Raw genomic sequence first — 26,114 nt, 5'->3', positions numbered from 1 at the left:
CACGGACCCTGTGATTATCAGAGGTGACTGTGTGCAGAGGGTGCAGACCTATAAATACCTTGGAGTGCAGCTGGATGATAAACTGGACTGAACTGGACTGCCAATACTGATGCTCTGTGCAAGAGAGGACAGAGCCGGCTATACTTCCTTAGAAGGCTGGTGTCCTTCAACATCTGCAATAAGATACCGCAGATGTTCTATCAAACGGTTGTGGCGAGCGCCCTCTTCTACACGGTGGTGTGCTGGGGAGGCAGCATAAAGAAGAGGGATGCATCACGCCTGGACAAACTGGTGAGGAAGGCAGGCTCTATTGTAGGCACGGAGCTGGACAGTTTGACATCTGTGGTGGAACGACGGGCACTGAGCAGGCTCCTGTCAATCATGGAGAATCCACTGCATCCACTGAACAGTATCATCTCCAGACAGAGGAGCAGTTTCAGAGACAGACTGCTGTCACTATCCTGCTCCACTGACAGACGGAGGAGATCGTTCCTCCCCCACACTATGCAACTCTACAATTCCACCAGGGGGAGGAGTAAACGGTAACATTATTCAATGTTATTGACTATACCTGCCTCTCACTCTCCACCTTGCACTTTTTAACTTGCACTGTGTTTTTATCACTCTTTAATTAATATTGTTTTTATCAGTATGCTGCTGCTGGAGTATGTGAATTTCCCCTTGGGGATTAATAATTTATATCTATCTGTCTTTAATGGATATCATTGTCTTTCTTATAGGAATCACAATCTCTATGTATATAACTCACAAGGAAAAATGTGCCATGCTCCATGTACCTTCCATTGCTGAATAGCGGATTGGGGTTTGGCCACAACATTTTGAAGAAGCTTTGCTTTTAAAAATTTCTCATAGGACACTATTATTATGGAAATGAATCATCTAAACTAGGCATGAGCCAGTATCTTGCTGCCAAAACAGGAACTTTAGAAACAGACCATTAATATCAAGACTACATAATGCATTAGTGAGAATGCATTTGGAGTATTTTGAGCAGACATGGCAGCACTTGAAGCTGTGCAGAGGAGAGCAACCAGGTACATCACAGGACTTAAGGACATGTCCTATTCTGACAGGCTCAAAGAATTAAATCTGTTTAGTTTCAACCAGAGAGACTTTTGGGGACCTAATCCAGGTCTTCAAAATCCACAAAGGAATTAATAAAGTTGATCCAGCAGAACTCTTTCAGCTTAAGGTACTCAAGGACACCGATGACTTCTGTGCGTTGCGGAAGTGTTGCCAAACAGGGATCAGTAAATGTCTAGTATATACACACATACACTTTCTTTCTCTGCTGGTCAAAAAGTTTAGAAAACTCTTGCTTTTTCAGTTTTTATTAAAGGTTAAACAGCTCAAGTCCACAGAATAACTTGAAATGGTACAGAGGTAAATGGTAAACTGCCAGGGTTTTAAAAAAAAAAAAAGTTACCAAAACATGACAAATAATGTAATTGTCAGAGCTATATAAAAAGGCCTTTTCAGGGAACAGAGAAATAAGATAACAACTTTCAGCTTTCTAAAGCAATGAAAGTTAATTAAGCCTTAAATGGTAATACATACAATTCATACAGGTGTCCCAACTTTTGTTGATTACTTACAAACCCTCTGTCTTTATAAAAGCAGTGTTGAAACAAACTGTGCTGCCACACCTTCTGAAGCATTAGTTGGATAAAATTGCACTCTGCACTGTATAATGCTATTATAAGGGTGACAAAAATATAATTTAACAAAAGAAGACAGACAGACCATTATACCCCTAAAAGTGTATGTTTCCTTTAGAGAAATTGTAAATTAAGCCAAGGTGTCAGGAAGTACAGTTTCCTACGCCATGAAAATGAACTTTGAAACTGATTTTACATTGGACTAACTTTTGGTTATTAGGAGGGCAGAATATTTTGAGATTCTATTCTCTGACTTGCAGAAGCCATTTACAAACTTTCAGTCTTTTAAGTGGCAGCACACGGTACTTTGGGGTAACAGAAGATTTAGGGGTGCCTTGTTATTAATCCCTTGTGAGGATGGACATCACCTTCTTCTACAATGTATAGCTTGATTTTATTATCCTTACTATATAAATAAATGATAATGCCTGGCTTCTTAAAAACTGTACACTTTTCAGTTATATGTACTCAAACATCTAAACACTTCAATAACACAAAACTAAATACAAATAAATACAGAATCCTTTTTAAAATGACAAAATCTTCTGCATTAAAAGTTTATTGACTTCACATTGTAAATATTTTTGTTTATAGTTTAGTTCACAAATTATGCCTTATGAGAAAAAACTTCCAAGATCTATTGTACTACTGTTCACTGCTCATAACCAAGAAAGTACAGAAGAGACTAGTAAGGCAAAATTATGTTGGCTAAATAGGCACACTCTGTGTTAAATGTCAAAGGTGGTGAATCTTAAGTTTACACAATGCACTCATGATGCTTTATCTGGAATACTATGTGCAGCTGTAATCCTCACATGACCAGAATTTAACAGCATTAAAGAAAGTTCAGAAAAGTGCAACTAGACTGATTTTTGGGCTTTGAGGTATGATCTGCAAGGACAGACTGAAGGAGCGGATTTTTTTTCAACTGAGCAAATAGAAATTAACAGGTGAAATAATAGGAGTATTTAATATTATGAAAGATGTCAGTAGGATAATTATTGTACAGTATGTCTGGTGATTTGAACCTTAACATGAGAACATTAAAACAAGCAATTTGATGTACTGACACTAGGAAAAGTCCTTCCACAGATTAATTGTAAAGATAAAAAACACTGAAAAACAACAGTTGCTATAGCATTCTTTTAATTTAAATAATTACTAGAGGTTTTTTATTTAAACCATTATCTGCTAAAAACTAACTTCACCCTGTTATCTGTCCTTTCAACTGTTTCTTCATTATTTACAAACACATGTCTACTGTATTTGTTTGATCGGTTTCTTGAATCATCTCTGTAAAACACATAGTGACTGAAGATTTTTATAACAAGGAAGGCTAACCTTGAAAGTGCTTGTAAAACATCTTGGCCACTCATTGGGTAATTAGGGTGATTGATCAAACTGTCAAGAAACCTAACAAGTCAGCTCACTGAGCAGACCAGACTAATGAAGAAAGGGAAACTCTCAAGAAATGTTCCTGCTCTTAAAGGAACACTGTTCCATTTTATGACTTGCTTTAGAAAAATGAAATTGTAATGTTTTAGAAGAGTAAGTAATATCTGAGTTGCCGCATTCTTTAAAAATCATGATGACAGAAACCATTACAAGACTTGAGAAGAAATTATCTAGGTCAGGGGTGGGCAGATTCAGTCCTGGAGGGCCGCAGTGGCTGCAGGTTTTTGCTCCAACCCAATTGCTTAATAAGAAGCCCTTATTGGTCAAGTTAACACTTCAGCTTCACTTTAGTTGTCTCGCTCGTTAAGATTTTGAACCCTTATTGCTTATTTTAGTTTTAAACAGCTGTATTCTTGGTTTTTAATTGCTCCTAATTAGCAATACCATGCAAATGACAAAAGAGACCAGCATTTCTCCATTTAGCTTGTTTTCATTTACACCCGTGTGTCTTTATCATGCACTATTTGGTTTAATTAAATACTTGGAAGGAAAGTGAAGAGAAAAATGTGAAGCACTGAGAATCACTCATCTGTTTTAGACTTGAAATCATTTGGAGGATATCCTTAGAAAGGAAAATAAATCTAGGATATGAGAATGACCTGACATGGCAGAGTTAAAGCACTAGCAAGCCATGCAATTAAATAATTGACAAGGATTGGTTTTTAATTAAGCAACTGGGTTGGAACAAAAACATGCAACCACTGCGGCCCTCCAGGACTGAATCTGCCCACCCCTGATCTAGGTCAATATACTATGCTCTGAAGGAAAATCTTGGCAATATTAAATGCTCACACTTTTTACAGTATATATATATATATATGTATGTATATATCCTCTTTAATAAAATCCCTGTGTGTGTGTCCATGTGTCCGTGTGTGTGTGTCTTCTGGCGAAGTGCGCATGCGCGGGGCACGGTGCAATTCTTCAAAGGCCGCCTGACGCATCACACAAGACAGAGAGGGCGGGACCTATAAAATATCGCGTGGCCGATCCAACTGGATTCCGGTAAATGAGGTAAGACCTAAAACATAATGCACGAAAAATCCAATCGGGTACTGAGACGCAAAGAGGTGGGATTAGTGTTTGTTGTTGTGCAAGTGTTCACTCTGAGGATGTCAGATTTGCAATTAACAAACTTGGCCCGGTAAAGTGTAAAGTGTTTTCCTAAATACAGTGATCCCTCGCTATATCGCGCTTCGCCTTTCGCGGCTTCACTCTATCGCGGATTTTATATGTAAGCATATTTAAATATATATCGCGGATTTTTTGCTAGTTCGCGGATTTCTGAGGACAATGGGTCTTTTAATTTCTGGTACATGCTTCCTCAGTTGGTTTGCCCAGTTGATTTCATACAAGGGACGCTATTAGCAGATGGCTGAGAAGAAACCCAACTTACTTTCTCTCTCTCTCTCTTGCGCTGCCTTTCTCTGATCCTGACGTAGGGGGTGTGAGCAGGGGGGCTGTTCGCACACCTAGACGCTACGGACGCTCGTCTAAAAATGCTGAAAGATTATCTTCACGTTGCAACCTTCTGTGCAGCTGCTTAGTGAAGCGACATGCTGCACAGTGCTTCGCATACTTAAAAGCTCAAAGGGCACGTATTGATTTTTGACTTTGTTTTTCTCTGTCTCTCTCACTCTCTCCCTGCTCCTGACGGAGGGGGTGTGAGCTGCTGCCTTCAACAGCTTTGTCTTTTAAGTATGCGAAGCACCGCGGCACAAACAGCCCTATTGATTTGTTTGCTTTCCTCTCTGTTTCCTTTGAAGAGGAAGATATGTTTGCATTCTTTTAATTGTGAGACAGAACTGTCATCCCTGTCTTGTCATGGAGCACAGTTTAAACTTTTGAAAAAGAGACAAATGTTTGTTTGCAGTGTTTGAATAACGTTCCTGTCTCTCTACAACCTCCTGTGTTTCTGCGCAAATCTGTGACCCAAGCATGACAATATAAAAATAACCATATAAACATATGGTTTCTACTTCGCGGATTTTCTTATTTCGCGGGTGGCTCTGGAACACAAACCCCTGCGATGGAGGAGGGATTACTGTATACGAATTTTCATGATATTACAATAGGATGACTTTTAAAAGTAGATTTATTTTCGTGCACATAAAATCCGTTGCTGGGGAGACGCCATACATACAATAATCAGCTGCACGCCAGCACAGATTAAAATACTTGCTGGAGAGACGTATTACTGTGAGAGAAAATTAAAGGCACACAATACAGTGACACATATTACAGCCACATACAAGCCAGTATTACTGTAACAGAAAATAGACGGTCCTTTGCCATTTAATATAGACTGTTCCTACTAATGTTTATGCACTACTATTCTAGCGCCCGTTATTGTAACGGGCTTAATCTCTAGTATTATATATATATATATATATATATATATATATATATATATATATATATATATATACACTGTATATACACATACACACACACAGTATTTATATATGCTGACAAGATATTGCATTAATTTGATGAATCACCTCAAGTGTAAAATGTAAAGCAATTTGAGAAGGAAATCTGAAGAACTCAAATTCAAAATTGAAAGAATGGAATACAGAATTAGTTAGGCTCAAAATCAAACATGTTCTACCTTAAACATTTTTATAAAAAGGGGAGGGAGCTAATCACAAATGGTGATTTTACACAAACTATTTTACAGTCTTATTGTAAGGAAATACAGCTTTATGCTTAATTATTCACTGCTGCTTAAATAACAGTCATAATGCTCTGTGTGCAAACGCTATTCTAGTTTGAGAGAGAGAGAGAGAGAGAGAGAGGTTGGGAGCATGCACTTGACATAATTATCCTTCAAAAGGTACATGAGGCAGAACGGAAATGCCACAGTTCTTGGACCCAGCTTTGATTCTGAGCTGGAGATCCTACATTGTGAAGTTTACTTTTCATAGTATGGTTCCTTCTTGCATGGTCCCCACTTTCTCATCACATTGAATATGATTAATAGAGTTAATAGATATGGTTGAAATTTACTCCAAGTTTCATTTTATAGGATGCCATGGGATGTTCTATTCAATAAGCAGGACCAGGACCAACACTGCAGACATTAGTTCATGAGAAGAGGCAATGCCAACGGAACAGATCATTTAGGCTTGCAGAAGTGAGGAATTTTAGCAACTTTCCTGGGTAGATGAACCTTACTAAAAAGTGTGATGTAAAATACCTTGGCATGACGCAGCTCAAGGAGTGGTGGTCCACATTATGCTGCACAACCAGGGAAGAAGATTCTACAGGTGATGGCTCTATCACACTTATATTATTTGGACCCAGACAGGGTGTGGGTTCTAGCTATTTGAGTGTTGTCAGAGCAGAGGTTCAATGTCTGTGAAATCATTTCTAAATGTATGTGTGTTTTTATGGCAGTAACTATAGAATGTGACAGTGCGGGTTAGCTCCATGCTCCCCATCTTATTTGGGAGCCTCCTGAACCCGACTCTGTTGATAGTTATGACCTAATGAGCTTGGCATATGAGGACAACACACACAAATAGGAAGGGGTAGGTGCATAAGGTGCTCAGTGCTTTTATTAAAAGCTAATCAAAACAAAAGTGTCAAAAAAGTGCAGTGCATCCAAATGTTCAATAAATAAATAAATAATCAAATAAAAAGAACAGTGTCCTTGTGGAGGTTAAAAATTGAGCAAATAATCCAATAAAAACTAGGTTAAAACAACGCAGGAGTCTCCTTTGAAATTCTCAGCCCCCACTGCTTCCCTTTAAAAAGTGACGCTTTTCCAAATTATCCTACTTGGACCTTGCAGCACGGAGAGACGTCAACCAACAGGTGTAGACACCCTTCAGTTCTCATTCCACCGGGAGACACAGCTCTTCTTTGTACCCTCCATTGCCGATCATAGCTCTACCTGACGAAAGCGTGTTGTCCACCCACCTCTGCCAATTGTTGGCTCCCCCTGGTGAGAGGACACTCCTACTCCCAAATCACTCAACTGGAGTGATCCCCGAGCCTGCTCCTGAGTGCTGGCCAAACACTACTCCCTGGGGCTCCATTCCTGTCCGCTTGCTTCTCTCTCTAATCACCAGCTCTCAGTCACTCCTGCCTCTGTTCTTCCTTTCATTGACCTCCGTTCTTCCATATTTCTCGTGCCAGCTCATTCTTATAGGCCTCCATGAGCGCAGCATCAGAATTGTGCAATGCAGGAAGCCGTGGAAGCAATTAAATACAGGTCACACCCTCATGTGCAGGTATGTCTCGCCCCAATTACTCCACCAACTTTCCACAGTTGCACGAGCATGCTCACCCACGGAGAGTGAGCCGGCCAATTAATTATTTATTAAAAAGGTCCTCTTTTTCTAAGCTGCAGACCCGCTATATCACATAAGCACTCCTAGTAAGGCAATCATCCTTTGTAAATGGGAAAAAAACTACTGGTAGTAAACAATATATTTGTAATATGAGTACACATATCAAACAGAATAAAACTAAAAAGGGGTTCACTTGGGCTTAGAATAATGTCAGTTAAACTTCATATTTTAAACTCACCACAGCATTCATCTTGAGAGGCTCAGATGCACTTGAAGACATAGGAGTTAAGTTGGACTCCAGAGCTTTGACATAGGCTCGGGCGGCTGTTAGTCTTAGGCGATACAGATCCATTTGAAATGCCCTGTGCATTGCTGAGACAGTAAAATGCATAAAGATAGAGAGAGACAGAATCATATTAAAAAATCTGAATTCTAAGAGTTTTGGAAGAAAATTATCTGTATGTTCAACTGTTTATATTTGTCAAATGGTAATATCCCTAAGCAAGAAAATGCAATAGATTGACAAGGTGAATGGGAAAACAATGGAGTACAAGAAAAATGCATAACTCTAAATGAAAGCCAATTTGCACCCATCAAAATTAAAAATTAACTTATTATAGTCCTGCGCAAAGAATAATTCCTGAATAATTCTTGGCAGTGTTTAAAGTACCACATTGCTTTCGGTTCACTTTGTTGGTAATTGCCTTATTTGTTTCCAAAAAGTATCTATTTGCTTTAAATATTACTGGGAAAACATTTATCTATATATACACACAGTATATCTGTATCTAGCTATGCACAGACTGCACTGTCTGCCTGGCAATAATAATCTGTTGGGTGTATTCAGCATTAACATTACCAATGTGACATCTATTGCAATGTATTTTGTAATGCATACTGGTACACTGCATTTCTCATTTCAGCAGATGGTGCATCCCAAAGGACAAACTGACACTTATTAATACAGTAAAATTTAAATTGAAAAAAATATAGGGGAAAAAATGATGATTATGGGATTAGAAATCTCATTTCAGTCAGTTTGTTCATTAACGTAGAAAAATTAGAGAAAGAATAAATCACATAAATGAATAACAAATTCCGTTAACGGCTATAAAGACAGCATGCTGACCTCCAAGGAACCAAGTTTGAGACCCCTGCAGCCATACATTTAGCCACTTCTCTCTGAATGATAGTCAATGGGCTTCAGTAGGATTAGTACTTCCCCTGTCTTCCTTATTTTCTATAATTTTGTCTATCTAAAATTTCCTTTATTAGGTGATGGTGTGGAATGTACATACCATCTTTTTGAAAGAAAAATGTAATCCACTTTATTAATACAGACGGCAAAGACCTTGGAATGGAATAATGACATGCTTGAGCGAGTGTGAATTCATTTTATTTAGATGCAGAAATAGGGTTTACAGTCATTGATGATACTGCAGAAACCACACTGTGGTATAACAGGTAAGTTGGCAAAGTCCTGGTTATCAGTTACACAGGAATTCTTGTTCAAGTCAAGTGGAAGCAGCAACCTGGTCCCAAATGTCTTTATGCAGAACCACCATGTCCCTCAGAAGCAGACAACTTATAGGTAACTAGTGATCTGGCCATTTATGGCCAATATTTTCTTTGTGGTTGCAGGGATTCCAGTAGCAGCTATTTGAAGCTCTAGCTTGGTGTCCTTGGATCAAATGAAAATTGACTCCTGAACTGAATACAAGACCAGAAGTGACCACAGAGAGCTTGAAGTCAGATGTAGAGGGTGAGGCAAGAGTGGACTGGAAGTGACAGCAGAGGCCAAAGAAAGGTATACAAAGTGAAGAATGTGTTTTATGAAAATAACAAGGGGGCTTCGCTCGCCTACCCCCGGCGTTGGGTATCCTGAAATACATTGTTTGTATATCCGTCAGTCAAGCTCGTTCGTTTTGAACCCGTGCCTGCTTTGCTTCCGCAATTTCAGATGCGCGTTTACTTCACTCCGCAGTGGTGCCACTCACAATATGGCGGTGAAGCCTGCGCCTTCCGTACTTTATGGACCCGTGGGGCCTCCGTAGCCTCTTCCGTTTGAATCTGGGCTGCAGCGCAGAGTCCTCTTATTTGTGTGGCTATGTCGGTAGTCGTTAGCCATGGGCGAGTTGTTTCTTCAATACTCATTCACGTCAGTTGAGCTATTTCGTTTTTGGGCCATGACTCCTTCATGCGCGGTGGATAAGACTTTGCGTGCGGTTTACGAGACGCGCGCTGTACGCGCCTGTGCAGTACGTCTCATGGTCCCATCGCCGTGTCCCTGCGTCCATGCCATCCGGTTTACCATTCTCGGTTTGTAATATGGATAAGGTGGGTAAGTGAGTAAAACACCCCACTAATTAGACAGGGATTCAAGACCTGTTAGTCAGGTCCAATGAGCACAGATTTATTGTTTTGGTTCCTTTTGTTTGGTACTTAGTTGATCAACACCTTGCATGTTTAATATCATTAGTAAAGCACCCTTGTTTACTGCTTTAATCTCTATGGCAATTATTCTGCGTGTATTAATACTTCAAAAACACAGTATGTGTTCCCCCCCCCCCATTTGCAACAATTTATTTAAGGTTTATTTTTGCAAAGTAATTGGTCTACAAAATGTTATATTTATCAAAGTTTTGCTTTAGTTTATTTTTCAGATTAGTTTGGCTCTTTTTGCTGTGCTTTCTGTGTTTTTGACATTTTTTCACCTATAACAACTGACTTGTTGCATACATTATGCGCTAGCTTATTCAACATATGCTCTCCTGCCTGTTATACCCTACTTGTAGCGGAGTTCTCATTGTGGGACCTTATATAGACAGGTGTGTGCCTTTCCAAATCATGTCCAATCAACTGAATTTACCACAGGTGGTCTCCAATTAAGCTGCAGAAACATCTCAAGGATGATCAGGGGAAACAGGATGCACCTGAGCTCAATTTTGAGCTTCATGGCAAAGGCTGTGAATACTTATGTACATGTGATTTCTCAGTTTTTTTTTTTTTAATAAATTTGCAAAAACCTCAAGTAAACTTTTTTCACATTGTCATTATGGAGTATTGTGTGTAGAATTCTGAGGAAAAAAAATGAATTTAATCCATTTTGGAATAAGGCTGTAACATAACAAAATGTGGAAAAAGTGATGTGCTGTGAATACTTTCCGGATGCACTGTAATTAGGAAATCTCATTCTTGTATGACTCAGTCAACTTTAAATGTTATCATGTGTAAGTCTTGATAATTACTACTGGTTGAACATTAGACACCACACACCTATTGGGTACCATAAATAGAAAACCACACACCCAAAGTTGTATTACAGATTACATTATTGATAGCATAGCATTACAGTTAGATAAATTACATTGAATTTGAGCAGTACAAACCATATAGCTAAAGTATTAAAACAACAAGGGAGGGAATCCCACACAAGATTAATGTTTTATGGAAACAGTTTCCCTTCATTACTTGGAGTCCATGTTACTATAAAAACATTGAGGTGTGATTGTCCAGCAAGGATCATTTATTTTAGGACTGTAATATTTATCTTGAGGTAAAAGGTTCATAAAAAACAAAATGGATTTCATTAAAATGCAACACTCAGTGTGCTTCTTAAGATATGATGGGACAGCTCATTCAGTAAAACAAAAAAAAAAAAAAAAAAAAAAAAAAGCCAAGTAATGAACTGCATGATTAATCAGTCTCTACAAATCGAGCAACTTTCACGAATAAAATATGAGAAACAATTAAAAAACTGACAACTATTAACACTTTTTATAGTCAAACAACTTACAGTAAAACAAAGGGTTTGTGGAAAATAGGTTTTCAGTCTGCGATTTAAATATTAAAACACAAGGTAAGAAAGTAATTGATGTAAGAAGCCCCATCTTTAGGGCCTGAAGAACTTTGTTTTATTTCTGCATAGTATGTGGATAAACACGTAGTACTGATTTATGCTCATATATGCGCCATGACAAAGACAAGTCATGCATATACAATAAATGAGTCATACATCTGAATCTTTGCAGTTTCTCATGTGACACGTCTAATGAATCACATTTACATCCAACATGTTAATTGCCTGACTAGTGGCAACAAACTAATTTTTTGTCCAAGCTTTACAAATTTAAAGATTTACTAATATTTTATAGCCTGGCATAGATTTAGTACGTACATTATGCTGCATCACAATACCCTTTGATGACATAAAGAAACTACCAGCAATAACCTCCATATAAATGAAGACTAAACTGAAGTTTTTTGATTTTTTTTTTTGCCAGTGCTGAAACAAAAACTAATCAAATACTCTCTTAAAACCAGGTTTTGACTTTTGACTTGTATTGCATAGTTCACATTGTATCTATAAATTGGCCCCAATCAATGTAACTTTCAAAATAAAAGTGTAATAAAGATTTAAATAAGCTGCACGAAAGTGCTGATAATAATGTGTTCATGACAAGTAAGATTTACTGGCTATAGGGGAGACAGCCACGTCAAAAAATATTAATTTCTAAAAATTGTATATTACTACTACTAATACAATTAATAACAAAATTAATAATACACTGTATATAATTAGAGATAAAAACTAATACTAGCAAGAATATATATTTCAGACAACATAATAAATTGTATTATTACTACTATTATTTATACTATATTTACTATTATTTATAATCTAAGTAGATCATGATTTCTTCTCTTATAAAATATTTTTTTCGTGTTTATCAAGCCAAGTTATCTATGAGCATGACTTGTTTGAGAGTCATTTATAAATGTGATGTAACAAAGGTAATGAACACAAATCTAAATCTATTAGCTTTCTGAAAGGAAAAAATTGAAATTTCCAGTTAAAGTTGAATTAAAATGGGCCAACATAGATAACTTATTAATTGTACTGTACATCAGAACAAATACAAACAACAAGAGACATCCTAATAAAGTATTCCTTATAGATATGTACATTTTTAATAAACATGTTAAAACATTTTAAAGTAGCCCTACATTACTACTTTCTTATATAATCAGGAGGAAATAACCTCAAATGTGCAGTCAATGGTGGAATCACAAATAGATTCTCACAGGTAGAGGCTGCAGCATTTTCCACATGTTCTTGAAATTTTACCTAATTTATTGAAGGTGTGACAACATTAAACTTTTAATATTTGATGGTTTAAACAGTAAATTATGCTGGTTTGTCCAAATAACTTGAAACATTTTTGTAACATACCTACTGCATTCTCTCGCTCCCTCATTGTTTGATCCACATATAGTTTGGTCTTCTTTGGAACATTCAGCTTAACACTCTGAGCAACTGGAGGCCCAGGAGTTGTGTCTTTTTCATCAAAAACTGCTGTTCTTTTCAAGATTTTAATGATAAGGCCACCTCCTAGACAATAAAACAAAAAAAATTCTAGTTCTAGTAATTATTTACAAGATTAAATGTCAATATCTATCCATTCATTGAGTTCAGGATAGCACAGATAGTAGTGGCAATAGTAATAATAATAATAATAATATTAGCTTCATTTTCATAGCTTTACTTTTTCAATGTGGTGCAAAATAATAGAATTCTTTTATCAGAGAAAAAAAGGCTTTGAGAAAGAGCAAGGCAGAGATCTGATATGGGGTTGATGCATGCAGCATTAGTAATCGGCTTTAGATCACTTCACAAATCATACAAAAGTGACTTCTGTTTTGAGTAGAAGAGTTTGCTAAACCATAAAGCTGTATTACACATTCACTGAATTCCCATCTATGGTGAATAGTGAAAAATAAGTGACAGAAGATAAAAACATTTTTTTTTAAATATATAGATGCTGCAAATGTGATCTGTGATGTGTTTGGTGACATGTCCAGGACTGGTTCCCATCTTCACTTGATGATGCCAAAACAGTCACAGACTCCTTGCCATTTTAACTGGATATGCAATTAGGAAAATGCATGGATTGACGGATAACTTGCAAGTGGGTAGGGACTACCACAATATATGTAATATTTTTATTGGAAGACAAAATTGCCAATGCAGGTACAAGTACAAGACACTGAAAAGAGTTTGGAATGTTCTAATCATCTCATTTCATTTAATTTCATCTTCCCAGTTGCTTTTCCTGGGGAGTGTGGCTGTTCTAATTATCAAAGAAGATACATTAAACAGTTTACCAACAAATGAACCCCCTTATATATGCTGCATTTACATTATAAATTGGGGGAAACTATGTTTGCCCACCTTTTGTAACTCATTACATAAACCATCAATTCATGTTTTGCAGACTATCAGTGACTCAGTAAAAGCAAAATAATTAAAAGATTACAGTAAAAATCAATCAACATGTGCTCTACCCACTCCAAAGATATATGATACTGCTCTACACTCCACACAAATACAGTACAAGGATTACAACTGGAATACCTGCTGAGGTACAAATACATTTTAAGTGCTAGGAACATGTCACGTTTAGATGATCCACCACTAAATATGTCAAACAGGAAAAAAAATCTAATTACTAGAAAACATTTTTAAATATGTGGACATAAACCTTAATATCTGTATTCACAAAAAGAGAAAAGAGTCAAGGTTAATTGTACCCTTTGTCCTGACAAAAGCCACAAGCTCTGCAGCTGAAAAGCAACTACAGGTAAAATTCCGTTACAACGAATATCTTTACAATGGAATTTTCATTACAACGAAGTGTTTTTATGGTCCCGACAGCTTCCCCATATGATGCGAGTCTATAGAAATCTCGTTACTACAAAGTACATTCAGCAGATACTTTCATTACAACAAAGTGTCCAAAAGACCTTGAAATGCCTGAATGAATCATCCACAGAGCAGTTAGTGCTGTGGCCGCAGCTCAGTTGTGCACAACAATCCATCCATCCATCCATTTTCCAACCCGCTGAATCCGAACACAGGGTCACGGGGGTCTGCTGGAGCCAATCCCAGCCAACACGGGGCACAAGGCAGGAACCAATCCCGGGCAGGGTGCCAACCCACCGCAGGACACACACAAACACACCCACACACCAAGCACACACTGGGGCCAATTTATAATCGCCAATCCACCTAACCTGCATGTCTTTGGACTGTGGGAGGAAACCCAGACACGGGGAGAACATGCAAACTCCACACAGGGAGGACCCGGGAAGCGAACCCAGGCCCCCAGGTCTCCCAACTGTGAGGCAGCAGCGCTACCCACTGCGCCACCATGCCGCCCGCACAACAATCCCCCAAATAGAAACACTATAAATTTTTTTCTTTCTTCAAACTTTCCTTGTTGTTTTGTTTCCTGTGGACTTCAATGATACCTTTTGCTTATCGCTTGTCAACATTTGAAAAACATCCATTGGAATTTAACTCATTGTCACCCTCCTATAGAAACGGCAGACACAAAAAAACGATAACAGTTCATATTAGAAAAAAAAACTTTACATTTTTTGCAGCTCTCGATTGTGGCAAAAAGAAAAAAGACATTGCCAGTGAATTCGGAATTTCGCTATCATTATCGACGCTGTTAACTTTTTTGAAAGATCGAGCAAAAAAAAAAAACAAGAAAAATCACGGGTTGCAAACATATGTGAACTGCTGCATTTGAAGACGTTGAAAAAGCAGTTTTTATGTAGTTCAGTGATGCGCGTTCAAGAAACATTCCTATTAATGCGGCACTCATTCAAGAAAATGTCAGGTTTGTAAACTCTCTTGGCACCTCCCATAACTTGACAGCACGCCGATGTCCAAACTCCGCGTCTATGGAAGACTGTTTATCTGTTGCTGGGGCAACAGCCGGCTCAAAGCTGTGCTGCGTCTCTCAGCTATGCTGCGTCTCTCCACCAAAGCAAACAGAAAAGATATTGATGGGTGATATGAAAGGAATATTGCAAATGCAGGTAACAGGTAACTTGATCACTGATCTTCTGTGTCTGTGTATAGCAGAGTGGCAGATCACGCTACAATAAATAAGTGTACCGTTCCTGTTTCAAGCTGAATAAAGCTGGTTTTGCTAAAGTACTGAGACTAAGCCTCGTGTTTTGGGGTGCAAGACAGGGACTTATTGCATGACCCCAATCTTTTATGATTTGCTTCTGTGTCGCTTCACTGCAGCGCTATGACCCTGTTGTTACCCTGCCCGGCAACGGACAAACAAGCTTCCACTGACGCGGCAATCACGCTTCAGGACGCATTTCAGGGTGCCGTTCCCATTGGGTGGGGAGTGGTGTGGTCTCAAGAGTTCAGAAACCTCACAATATGAAGAAAAAAAGGATGATTTGGCTTCTGATTGATAACTGTGCTGCCCACAACATGCTTCCACATTTAGATAATGTTCGAGTTGAATTCCTCCCACCCAATTGCACGGCAACGCTTCATCCATTGGATTTGGGCATCATTTGCACCCTGAAAGTGTACTATCGCAAAGAAATGCTGAGAAAAATTTTTGTCAGCATAACTTGTAGGCAGGAGGAGATTAAAATTAGCTCGAAAGAAGCTACTGAAATGATTGCAAACGCATGAGCGTAAGTTAAAGAAAGCACTATAGCAACAAATACAGAATCTCGCTACAACGAAATATGTTTTAGGTCCCTGGGAGTTCGTTGTAACGCAATTTTACTTGTATAAAACATGTTTCACCATCATGAATCAAGGTGCATCAAGGGTTATAACGTTTGTTTGTTTTGTACTTAATGCTCAAGCCAAGGAAGTAAATTTTTGTTTCACCATAGCAGAGAATCCTTTAGCACATGGTGTTAATGTTTGTCATGTCCTTCTTTCAAGATTCCAGATATACAATTATGTGTCCTTTCTGAGGAATGGCTTCTATGTATCATTGTTGAAGATAATGTGTTTCATGGGGTTTCCCATCTTACCAAAGGAAATATGTAGTTCATCTAGAATGGTCGATACATTTTTGACTAGTTTTATAGCTAAGGTTTTTGTTCCCTGTCTGCTTAGTTTATAAAGACAGACTCCTTTAAAAAAAAGTCTAGGTAGTTCAATTTTCTTTTTGTTACTAAATAATGGGCTTGAGTGTGCACCTGAGAACTCCCAACGCCCAAAAACACTTTGTGCTACTCCACAAATCTATTACACAATTCTGTCACACTGTTGTTCTCTTTCTCAGTTTTGCTCTTGTTCTTCATGATGAATATTTGGCATAATTGCTGCAGCAATCTGTCTGTATAAACAGATTTATTATTTTCTTAAACAAAGTAGTCAGCTTAATTTACTAGATTTGTAAACATGGATATTTTTGAATAAACTCACCTGAAATCTGCATGCATTTTAGCACAATTTGAAGTTGTATTGCAGTCAGGTTGTTTCCCCTGGCTTGTATTTATTTTCTGTTGTACTATTGTTTTTCATATTTTTATATTATTTCTGTGAGTTTTTTCATTTTTTATCTTTTTTTTCCCCCAGCATTTATTGTTTCTTTAATGTGGGGCCCATTCTGTATGTTCCAAGGGAGGAAACCCCAAAAGGCAGGGCTGCCATGACATCACTGCTACTGGGTCCTCCCTCTATCTATTCAGGTCTTTCCAAAAGACAAATCTAGCAGTGGACCCAATTGTTTTTTGGAGTCATTGTGAGTATTTTTCCTTGGATTTACTCATTCTGTTTGTGATTTCTTTGCTTGTTTCTGATATCTGAATTAAGACTCTGTATTGGGACTTGGAAAAAATCTGGAATCTCCCTTCAACGTTGACCTTATGGCTTGCCTATGCTGTGATCATTACCTTTTGTTGTCATTATAAGGCTTCCATCTTCACGTCCATATTTGCCAAAGCAAATGCTAGTAATCACATCCTGAAACACAAATTAAAAATATTATGAATTAATATTTTGTGATGGAATAGCATTCTGTCCAGGGCTGTTTCCTTTCATGTGCCCATTAATGCTGGGAAAGATGCCAGAATCTCCTCATGATCCTGAAAAGGATTAACTTAGTTTAAGGGTGCTATGTTATAAATTAATATCTCATACTACTTTAAACAGTTACAACCACAAATTTACATCTATCAAAAGTAGTTCCCCAATCAACACTGCATTATTTGTGCACTCTGAAGGGTAAAATTACCTGAGTTTTGATAATGTTCACCAAGTTTTTGTCACGATACATGTGTACTTCACTGTTTGCCAACCCAACAAGTACAGCTTGGAAGCCTCTAGATTTGTGATCCATTAGTCCCATTGTAACGATAGAGGCCGGTAAATATGTAGTCCACAGTTTCTTACCCTGAACAAAGAAAATATTAAATATATTAATGGGACTATAAATATTTTAAAATTTCTTGTATTCAATTCTACATCATTGTACCTTTTAAAGGCGGCACGGTGGCGCAGTGGGGTAGCGCTGCTGCCTCGCAGTTGGGAGACCTGGGGACCTGGGTTCGCTTCCTAGGTCCTCCCTGCGTGGAGTTTGCATGTTCTCCACGTGTCTGCGTGGGTTTCCTCCGGGCGCTCCGGTTTCCTCCCACAGTCCAAAGACATGCAGGTTAGGTGGATTGGCGATTCTAAATTGGCCCCAGTGTGTGTGGTGTGTGGGTGTGTTTGTGTGTGTCCTGCGGTGGGTTGGCACCCTGCCTGGGATTGGTTCCTGCCTTGTGCCCTGTGTTGGCTGGGATTGGCTCCAGCAGACCCCCGTGACCCTGTGTTCGGATTCAGCGGGTTGGACGATGGATGATGGATGTACCTTTTAAGCTTTGCATGTTTTATTAGTGTCAGGCTAATTCTACAGATCAATATTCAATTTTACCAGTTACTAATTACTACTTTTGTGGTTCTCTCTTCCAGATATTTTGTGTTACCATCCTGCGCTACTGCCAACTGAAAAATTACTCTGTCACCTGTGGTGTTATGGGTCCACAGCTCTCCCATCAAAGGCCGTTTTTTATTTAAATAAATAATCGCCGTGCTCGCTGCTTAGCGAGGGGGGCGTGGTGGCTATAGCAAGCTGCAGGGCGATCTGCGGTGTGGGCGTTTCTCACCTAAGTGCACAGGTGAGAGACTGCCCACATCCGTGATCGTTCCTGTGGCTAATGGGCTGCAGCTGCTATGTCCTCTCCGCATATAAAGAGAAGCGCGAGCCGGTTAGTAAAGAAGAGAAAAGAAGTAAAGAAGTAAAAGAAAAGGAAAGAAACGGAGGTTGCAGGAGGAGGCAGGAAGCAGGTGGAGAAAGCCGGTGTGAGGAAGGAGAGCGAGCGAGCGAGAGCAGGCTCGTATTAGAGAAAGCAGGCAGCTGGGAAGAGAGCCCACGTGGGGAGTGTTTGGCTGACACTCAGTGGGGCTGAGAAAGCGGTCGCTCCAGCTGAGCGACTAAGTAGCTGGAGTTACCAGTGTAGGAATCGACTTGACCGTAGAAGGCAGCGGGAGTTGATGAGGCTTTGGGCTGGTGTAGCCCCAGCGTGATCGCCTTGGCCGCTGGGAAATAACCCAAGTCTTGGTCCGGTTGGGAGCCCGATGAAGCCAAGGGTCGGAGGGCTACCGGACCTGAACGAAAGGCAGCTGATCTTGCAGGTAGGCGACTCTTCTGTAGAGCAGTCCAGATGGGTGTAGCAGGGGAGCCGCCATGGAAGCAGAAGACACCGGGCTTGTGGTTTTAACATTACTTCCTGTGCTATTTTACCTCATGGTTTTTAGAAGAGTTTTTCTATTGCTTTTAACCTCCACGTTCCATTTTATTGGATTATTTGTTTATTGGACATTGCACCATTGCACTATTTATGAGAACACTGATTGTTTTTTTAATAAAAGCACTTTTGCACTTTATACATCATCCCCTTGCTCAATTGTTATTGCCTCACTGTCTAGCTCATCGGTGACATTACCGACGGTGATGGGTTCAAGGGCTCCCTAACAGAAGAAGGGAGCATGGAGCTGAACCCGCATCGTCACATCACCTCCTTCATTGTTGAAAAGTATTAAGGATGCTACAGCTAAGAAGATACCTGTTGCAACAATTCTTGTAGGAATATCTAAATATTAATAACACATTTTTCAGAGTTGTCTTTTGGCCTTGAAGCTTCTAGAAGTTTTTCAAGAATCCGTGGTGGTTGAAGTTTTTGTTTTCTCTTTCCTCCCTTTGCCATTAGACCATAGTTACCCTAAGTTCTTGTCAATAAGCCGCGGCTTATCTAAGGAAAAAAGTTGTGAAAATGAAAAAATAGAATATCGGCTTATACATAAGTCCGGCTTATACATCCATCGCGGGGGTTGCGTTCCAGAGCCACCCGCGAAATAAGAATATCCGCGAAGTAGAAACCATATGTTTATATGGTTATTTTTATATTGTCATGCTTGGGTCACAGATTTGCGCAGAAACACAGGAGGTTGTAGAGAGACAGGAACGTTATTCAAACACTGCAAACAAACATTTGTCTCTTTCAAAAGTTTAAACTGTGCTCCATGACAAGACAGATGACAGTTCAGTCTCACAATTAAAAGAATGCAAACATATCTTCCTCTTCAAAGGAAGAAACAAATCAATATGTCTGTTTGGCTTTTAAGTATGCGAAGCACCGCGGCACAAAGCTGTTGAAGGCGGCAGCTCACACCCCCTCCGTCAGGAGCAGACAAAGAGAGGGAGAGGGAGAGTTTGTTTTTCAGTCAAAAATCAATACGTGCCCTTCGAGCTTTTAAGTATGCGAAGCACTGTGCAGCATGTCTTTTCAGGAATCAGCTTTACAAAAGATAGCAACGTGAAGATAATCTTTCAGCATTTTTAGACGAGCGTCTGTATCGTCTAGGTGTGCAAACAGCCCCCCTGCTCAATCCCCATACGTCAGGATCACAGATAGTCAGCGCAAGATTGACAGAAAAGTAAGCAATCTAGCTTCTCAGCCATCTGCCAATAGCGTCCCTTGTATGAAATCAACTGGGCAAACCAACTGAGGAAGCATGTACCAGAAATTAAAAGACCCATTGTCCGCAGAAATCCGCGATATATATTTAAATATGCTTACATATAAAATCACAATTTAAATGACCGCTACGCCCTCGTGTTGACTCGGCGACGCCCAGAGCAGAAAGAACGCGCTCCGGCCGCTCCAACCGCGCCATGCGGGGAGTGAGAGAGACGGCAATATCTCACACTCTCTCCCCCCTTAAAGAAATTAAATGGGCGCGAGTGAGACCACTGACCTCTCTCCCTTCTATTAGTTATAGGTTATAGTATGTTCGGCTTATCCATGAGTCCGGCTTATCTATGATACGATTTTATTTTAAAAATTCGTATGATTTTTGGTCTCCGGCTAATACATGAGTCCGGCTTATAGACAAGAACTTAGGGTAATATTTTCAAGTTTTGCCATTATAACTATATTTTTTTGAGCAGCACATCTGTATAAAAATGGCCTATACTAAAAAAGCTTGTTGGTGATAAAACAAATGTCTAATTCATTATTCATTCGATAGTTTTCTGATTGTTGCAAATTCTTGTCATGGAATGCCAACTGCAGCTTTTCATATCTTGGGCCTTTCTTTTTACACTCCGCTATGCTTTGATCTCTTCAGAATTGTCCAGTAGCACAATTCTCTATCCTCCACATGACTTATTCCCTTAAATGATATCTCTTAGCAGCCAGGTTTTATTACAATTATTCTAATTAGTCTCCTTTCATTTCCAGCTCTTCTAAGTTTCTTCTAATTCACTCCTTCTGTTTAGCTTATTCTCTCCATTCTTCTCCAAAACTACAGCTCATTTTTCCAAATATTTATTATATGTTTTCCTCAGCACCCAAGTCTTTACTACAAAATGTAAAACACTAATGATTTTACCATCAATTCTTTCAGTTAATTTCAAGCTGGTGCGGCGCACTTCTCTTTTACTACTTTGTTTGCTATAGCACTTCTTGATTTCACTTCATTCTCAGAATAAGCATTTTCTGTGATTATGTTCCCAAGAAATTTACACCAACATACTTGTTCCAATGCACTTCCATTAATACTTGCAATTCATCATGTCTGTTCTTTCCAACTTGTCCATTACAAACTTCTCCAATGTGGTACTGAGAGCATCCAACACCGTTTGCAGCTCTACCCTTCTGCAAATCTGGTAGTTTTGATCATGTGTCCACCAACTGCTATTTCTACATCCTATTCTCTAGTGTCTTTCATCCAGTTGCTTCCACATAAACATTTAACAGTCATCATGAGACGAAAAAACCTTGCCTAACTCCTTTTCGAATGATACAAGTGTTTTGCTGCGTTATCACCAAGTCTTACCCCCTGCTGTCTGTCCCATATACTGTACCAATAACAGTCTTCAATCTTGCCAATCTATTCCTGTATTGACATCAGCACCAGGAAAACAGGTGTTCTTCATACTGATTTGATGTATGAAATTTCTTCTTGTTGAGTGCAGGTCTTCATCAGACAGAGCCCATTTCTCTTATAAATCTCTACCATATCTATTCTATCATTTTTCCACCTAGGCCAAATTTCCCCTATTTAGCTAAAGTCTTTTCCTTTTCCAACCATTGCGTGGAAGTTGCACACATTTTCTTTTCTTTTTTCATTACTTATTTAATTTGTTTATAAATAGCCTCTACTTCTTCCTATTTATGGTTATTTGTTAGCACATACACTACTATTATCACCATGAATATGTAGTGTGCCTATAGTTGAATTATCATCTGTGTGTCACAAACATATTCTATTTTTCTGGCACACTGTCTAGGAATATTGTCGTGTATCAAAGCCACTCCACTCTGGGATTCAAACTATCCTGAGTAAAGAACTTTATAATCACCACTTAAACTTCCTCCATTCCCTTTCCATCTAACTGGATTATTCCAAGTGTGTTTAACCTATTTCTCCCAATACCTCTTTTGAGGTTTTAAAACTTTTCAGGTTAATAATCTTCATAATCTTCTAACATTTCATGCACCAGTCCTAACAGTTTTACATGTAAATGAACTGGCAGGCCCTACTAACTCTACAGCCACATGCAGCACTATACATTGTTTTATATTCTACGTTTTTATGTCATTCCTGAATATTTTAGCACCCACTTTCATGACTTGAACACGGAGAATACTGAAGTGGTTTCCTATTGCCCTGCTCACACTGTTTTTATTCAGGCAATAACGCTGCCTAAATGGTGATCCTGCTCGACATAAACATCATGTTTTAGTGGCCTTTGTTTTTAATGCCAAAGGGCTTTTAACTATGATTTTCTCTGAATGCTAAATAATTAATGGGTGGTACACAGGGGAAGAAGGTAATGCTGCTGTCTCAAGTTCAGAGCGTCTTGGGTTTAAATAACATTCCTGATCATCATTCAGATGTGGAGTTTGCATGTTCTATCCTTGTTTGATTGTATTTTCTAAAGGTACTAATGTTTACCTCCTACATGACCAAAAATGTACATTCTAGATTAAATGCTGGTTCCAAATTGGTCCTCTGTGACTGTGTGTGCCCTCCAATTCCCTCCCTCAGCCAACTGTTGTTGGGATAGGATCTGTGACCCCAAATTTGTTTAAAGATGTTTGAGAATTTTACATTATGTTATTTTAAAAAATTATGAAAACAAGAAAGCAACAGAGTTAACTAATTTGGTTAACTAATTAAAATATAGAAATATTTATTTAATTTTTGGTTCCAGAATGCATTGAGAAAATGTGTGTTTGAAATGCAAAATGTTATCTATAAAATCATGCATACTGTGTTTAATACTTTACCTTTCCTTACCTTTTGTGTACACCCATGCAAAGTTTCCTGAGTACAGCCAACTACAATGTTTTTGTTAACTCTCACCAGACCAACTGCATGGGAGCTCAGTTCTATGCAGTATTTTGGTTTCTTGGAATCACTGTGGAATTGATAAAAGCATGCTTAAAAAACTGACAAAACAGATTGCCCTTAGGATAATGTGTCAAATCTATACCCAAAGAAATCCAATTAGAAAATTTCGTACCGTCGAAGAATGTAAATATTGCCATTTCTACAGGCTACAGTAATCCTAAATTCAACATCAAACTGTCCAGTCACGTCCATGAATGCAGGAGTGCTAGGAAGGCTTATCTACAGGAGGAATTCAACAGATTTAGGAAAAGGGCATTTTTATTTTACATCAAGTTTACATTAAGACAATAAAAAATTATTTCAATAACAAGCCAGATTAGGTAAATCTATATGACAAAAGCAAATGCAATCTCAAAAAAATGTAGAGCAGGCATCTTTGTAAACTTGGTAAAAGTAAGGAGCAACAGGTTATTAAAAGATTATTGCTCTCAAAATAAAGCTGTACCAGAGTGGTAAAGAAGGAACATTCTACTTGTAAACGGAAAATTTTGCTGATACAATTTTTGGCAAAATAACACAGCAATGCAGCATTCAAAAATTCACTGATTTCACTCTATGAACAAAAGTCTCTGGCAAATATCAGAAACCAAAAAATTACTATTTAATTAAATACGAATCGTAAACATGATTATATAGATGGTTAAAACTGTCTTCACCTTCAATGACTGGGATTAAAGTAAAATTACAATGTTAAATTTTCAAAAATAAATACATAATCATTAACGTGCTTCAGGAAACTGTGGCATATACAACTTATAAAGAAGCTCTTTCACTGATGTTGAGGAATTATCACTGTCTTAATACCTTAGACAGAATGGTAAAAGCTTCTGGGTCAAGAACATAGATTTCCATATTTTCTGTGCCTATCACTAGACAGCTGACTGCATCCTCATCTGCCATGTTTTTCTTTAAAGTGCCAATGCAAGTGATCACTGTCTGAAAAGGAATATGAAATATGAATATGCTTAAGATATACTAAACAACACTTAAGAAAACAAACCAACTACATTATTAAAAATATTTCTTTAGCTTTCCAGAATGGAAAGTAACATCCTAAATCATCATTAGTTCTCATCGTTGTTAGTCTGGATAAATCACAGAAATGTTCAACAATTTCATCAAACACTGCAAAATGTACTGAAGTCAATAGGGAAGGAGGAACGTAAGTAGTTGTGAGTGGATTATAATAGTGTAATTTTTTTTCAGTGTTTCTCAGGGCTAGGGAAGTATCTGCCAACTAATTATTGAGGCCACAAATGTTATCTAAGCTGTGAAGCAGCAGTCACTGTGCCACCGTGCCTCAAATAACAAAAGACACAGATGAAAGGAGAACAACAAACAAAGTACAACAAATGGCCATAAACTAACAAATATATTGTCACAAAGTTCCAATCTTGAAGCACACACTGGTAGTGCCAAGAAGCAGCAACGCGGGATTGGCTTGTTCCATCATTTGAACTCAGGGCTCTAGGCGCAGCTATAATGTCTTTTTTGTTTCAGATCTACCTCTGTAGATACTTTTTTCTTCCATCAAACCTTGTAAATAGTAATACATTTTTTATTATTACTATTATTTCACAGTGTTTCTTTCTGACTCGAGGTGGGGGATGAGGAGGGCTCCTTAAAGCTTATTTTGACTCTAAGGACAGCACATGGCTAATTATGCATGCAAATTAGCCATGCAGCGCTGCAGCACAGGGATCAGTGTTATACATCTGGTGGCAGTACACATAAAATTCACATTACTACAAATTAATGTACCCCTTAAATTAAAATATTGTAATTTGTTTGAATTTAAAAGCATAAGGGTGCAAATCTGACTGGATAGGGTTGTGACAGCAAATATGTCTAAAGCAGATTGGACAGTGATCTTACAGCAAGCATGTGTGAAAGTTCTGTACATGACTGCTATAGCTATGTGATATCACACTGCTTTCATAGGGCATTATGGGAAGCTTGGGGAAAAAATTAGTGTTTGCACGATGACAGGATAATATTCCATGAACAAGGTCACCATCAAACACAGCATATTCAATGTAAAAATGCTTTGTTGAATTTCAATGATTAACACTAATCATCATCAAAATATAGAATCCTATATAGTGCTTGGAGACAAAGCTCTCATCTCCAAGATCAATATGAAAAATGCAAAAACAATATGAAAAAAGTACCATTTTGTTTTGCATTCTCCAAGCAAATGACGACTTTTAAAAATTTAAACATATGTAGTGAGAAGTCACTTTATTAATTATTTCTGCTCTTCTCATAAAACAGATTACTCAATCAGTGACATGGTACAATGCTAATAATATGCACTTACAGATGCATTATATGTGTGTAATATTCAAAGACAGAGAGAGAATGGGCAAAAGTATTGGTATCAAGTGCCTGATGAAAATACCAAAAAAGAGGAAACTTGCTGGGTTTTTCATCTTAAATGGCGACATTTTCCCACCTGTATTAGCAGGGATCACTACAACTGAAAAAAGCACCTGTGAAACGGCAGACACAGGGTTTGAAACAATTGAAGAAAGCGCCAAATGAAAGTTGACATGACTTATCCACAACAGTATAAAGGCAAGTCAGTCAACAGAACATACTTGTGGTGAGAAAAGATTTATACCAAAACAACAAACTCATTGTTGTTTGTCAAAGACAAATAACAACTAATGTCCAAAAGACGGTGATTTACAGAGGATTAGAATATGTCAAAACCCTACTAGATAATGGTTCCTTTCTTCCAGGTGTGAGCAATGCAAAATACTGGAGGGAAAACAATGGTGTGGCGTGGTGTCCATTTTTGTGGAATACACACCCCCTTGATAAAAGCATGGCAATTTTTGAAAGGCTTTGAATATCTGAACACCCCAATACCTTCTAATA

General features: G+C 38.3%; 1 protein-coding gene across 1 annotated transcript in view; it reads right to left on the bottom strand.

The window, feature by feature from the left end:
* Window positions 1-26,114, bottom strand: part of bbs1 (Bardet-Biedl syndrome 1) — a 71,201-nt gene that overhangs the window by 4,748 nt on the left and 40,339 nt on the right. Inside the window, exons 8-14 of the mRNA XM_028803014.2 lie at window positions 24,036-24,167; window positions 23,344-23,450; window positions 23,118-23,238; window positions 17,506-17,664; window positions 17,165-17,234; window positions 12,666-12,824; window positions 7,671-7,804 (exon numbers count right to left, since the gene is read on the bottom strand). Of these exons, the coding sequence (XP_028658847.1) occupies window positions 7,671-7,804; window positions 12,666-12,824; window positions 17,165-17,234; window positions 17,506-17,664; window positions 23,118-23,238; window positions 23,344-23,450; window positions 24,036-24,167 (882 nt within the window). The remainder of the gene's footprint in view (window positions 1-7,670; window positions 7,805-12,665; window positions 12,825-17,164; window positions 17,235-17,505; window positions 17,665-23,117; window positions 23,239-23,343; window positions 23,451-24,035; window positions 24,168-26,114) is intronic.

Source organism: Erpetoichthys calabaricus, chromosome 1, assembly GCF_900747795.2.
Source record: "Erpetoichthys calabaricus chromosome 1, fErpCal1.3, whole genome shotgun sequence".
Classification (NCBI taxonomy): Eukaryota; Metazoa; Chordata; class Cladistia; order Polypteriformes; family Polypteridae; genus Erpetoichthys; species Erpetoichthys calabaricus.
The sequence above is the reverse complement of the archived record's forward strand: the minus strand, read 5'-3'. Positions and strand labels throughout refer to the sequence as shown.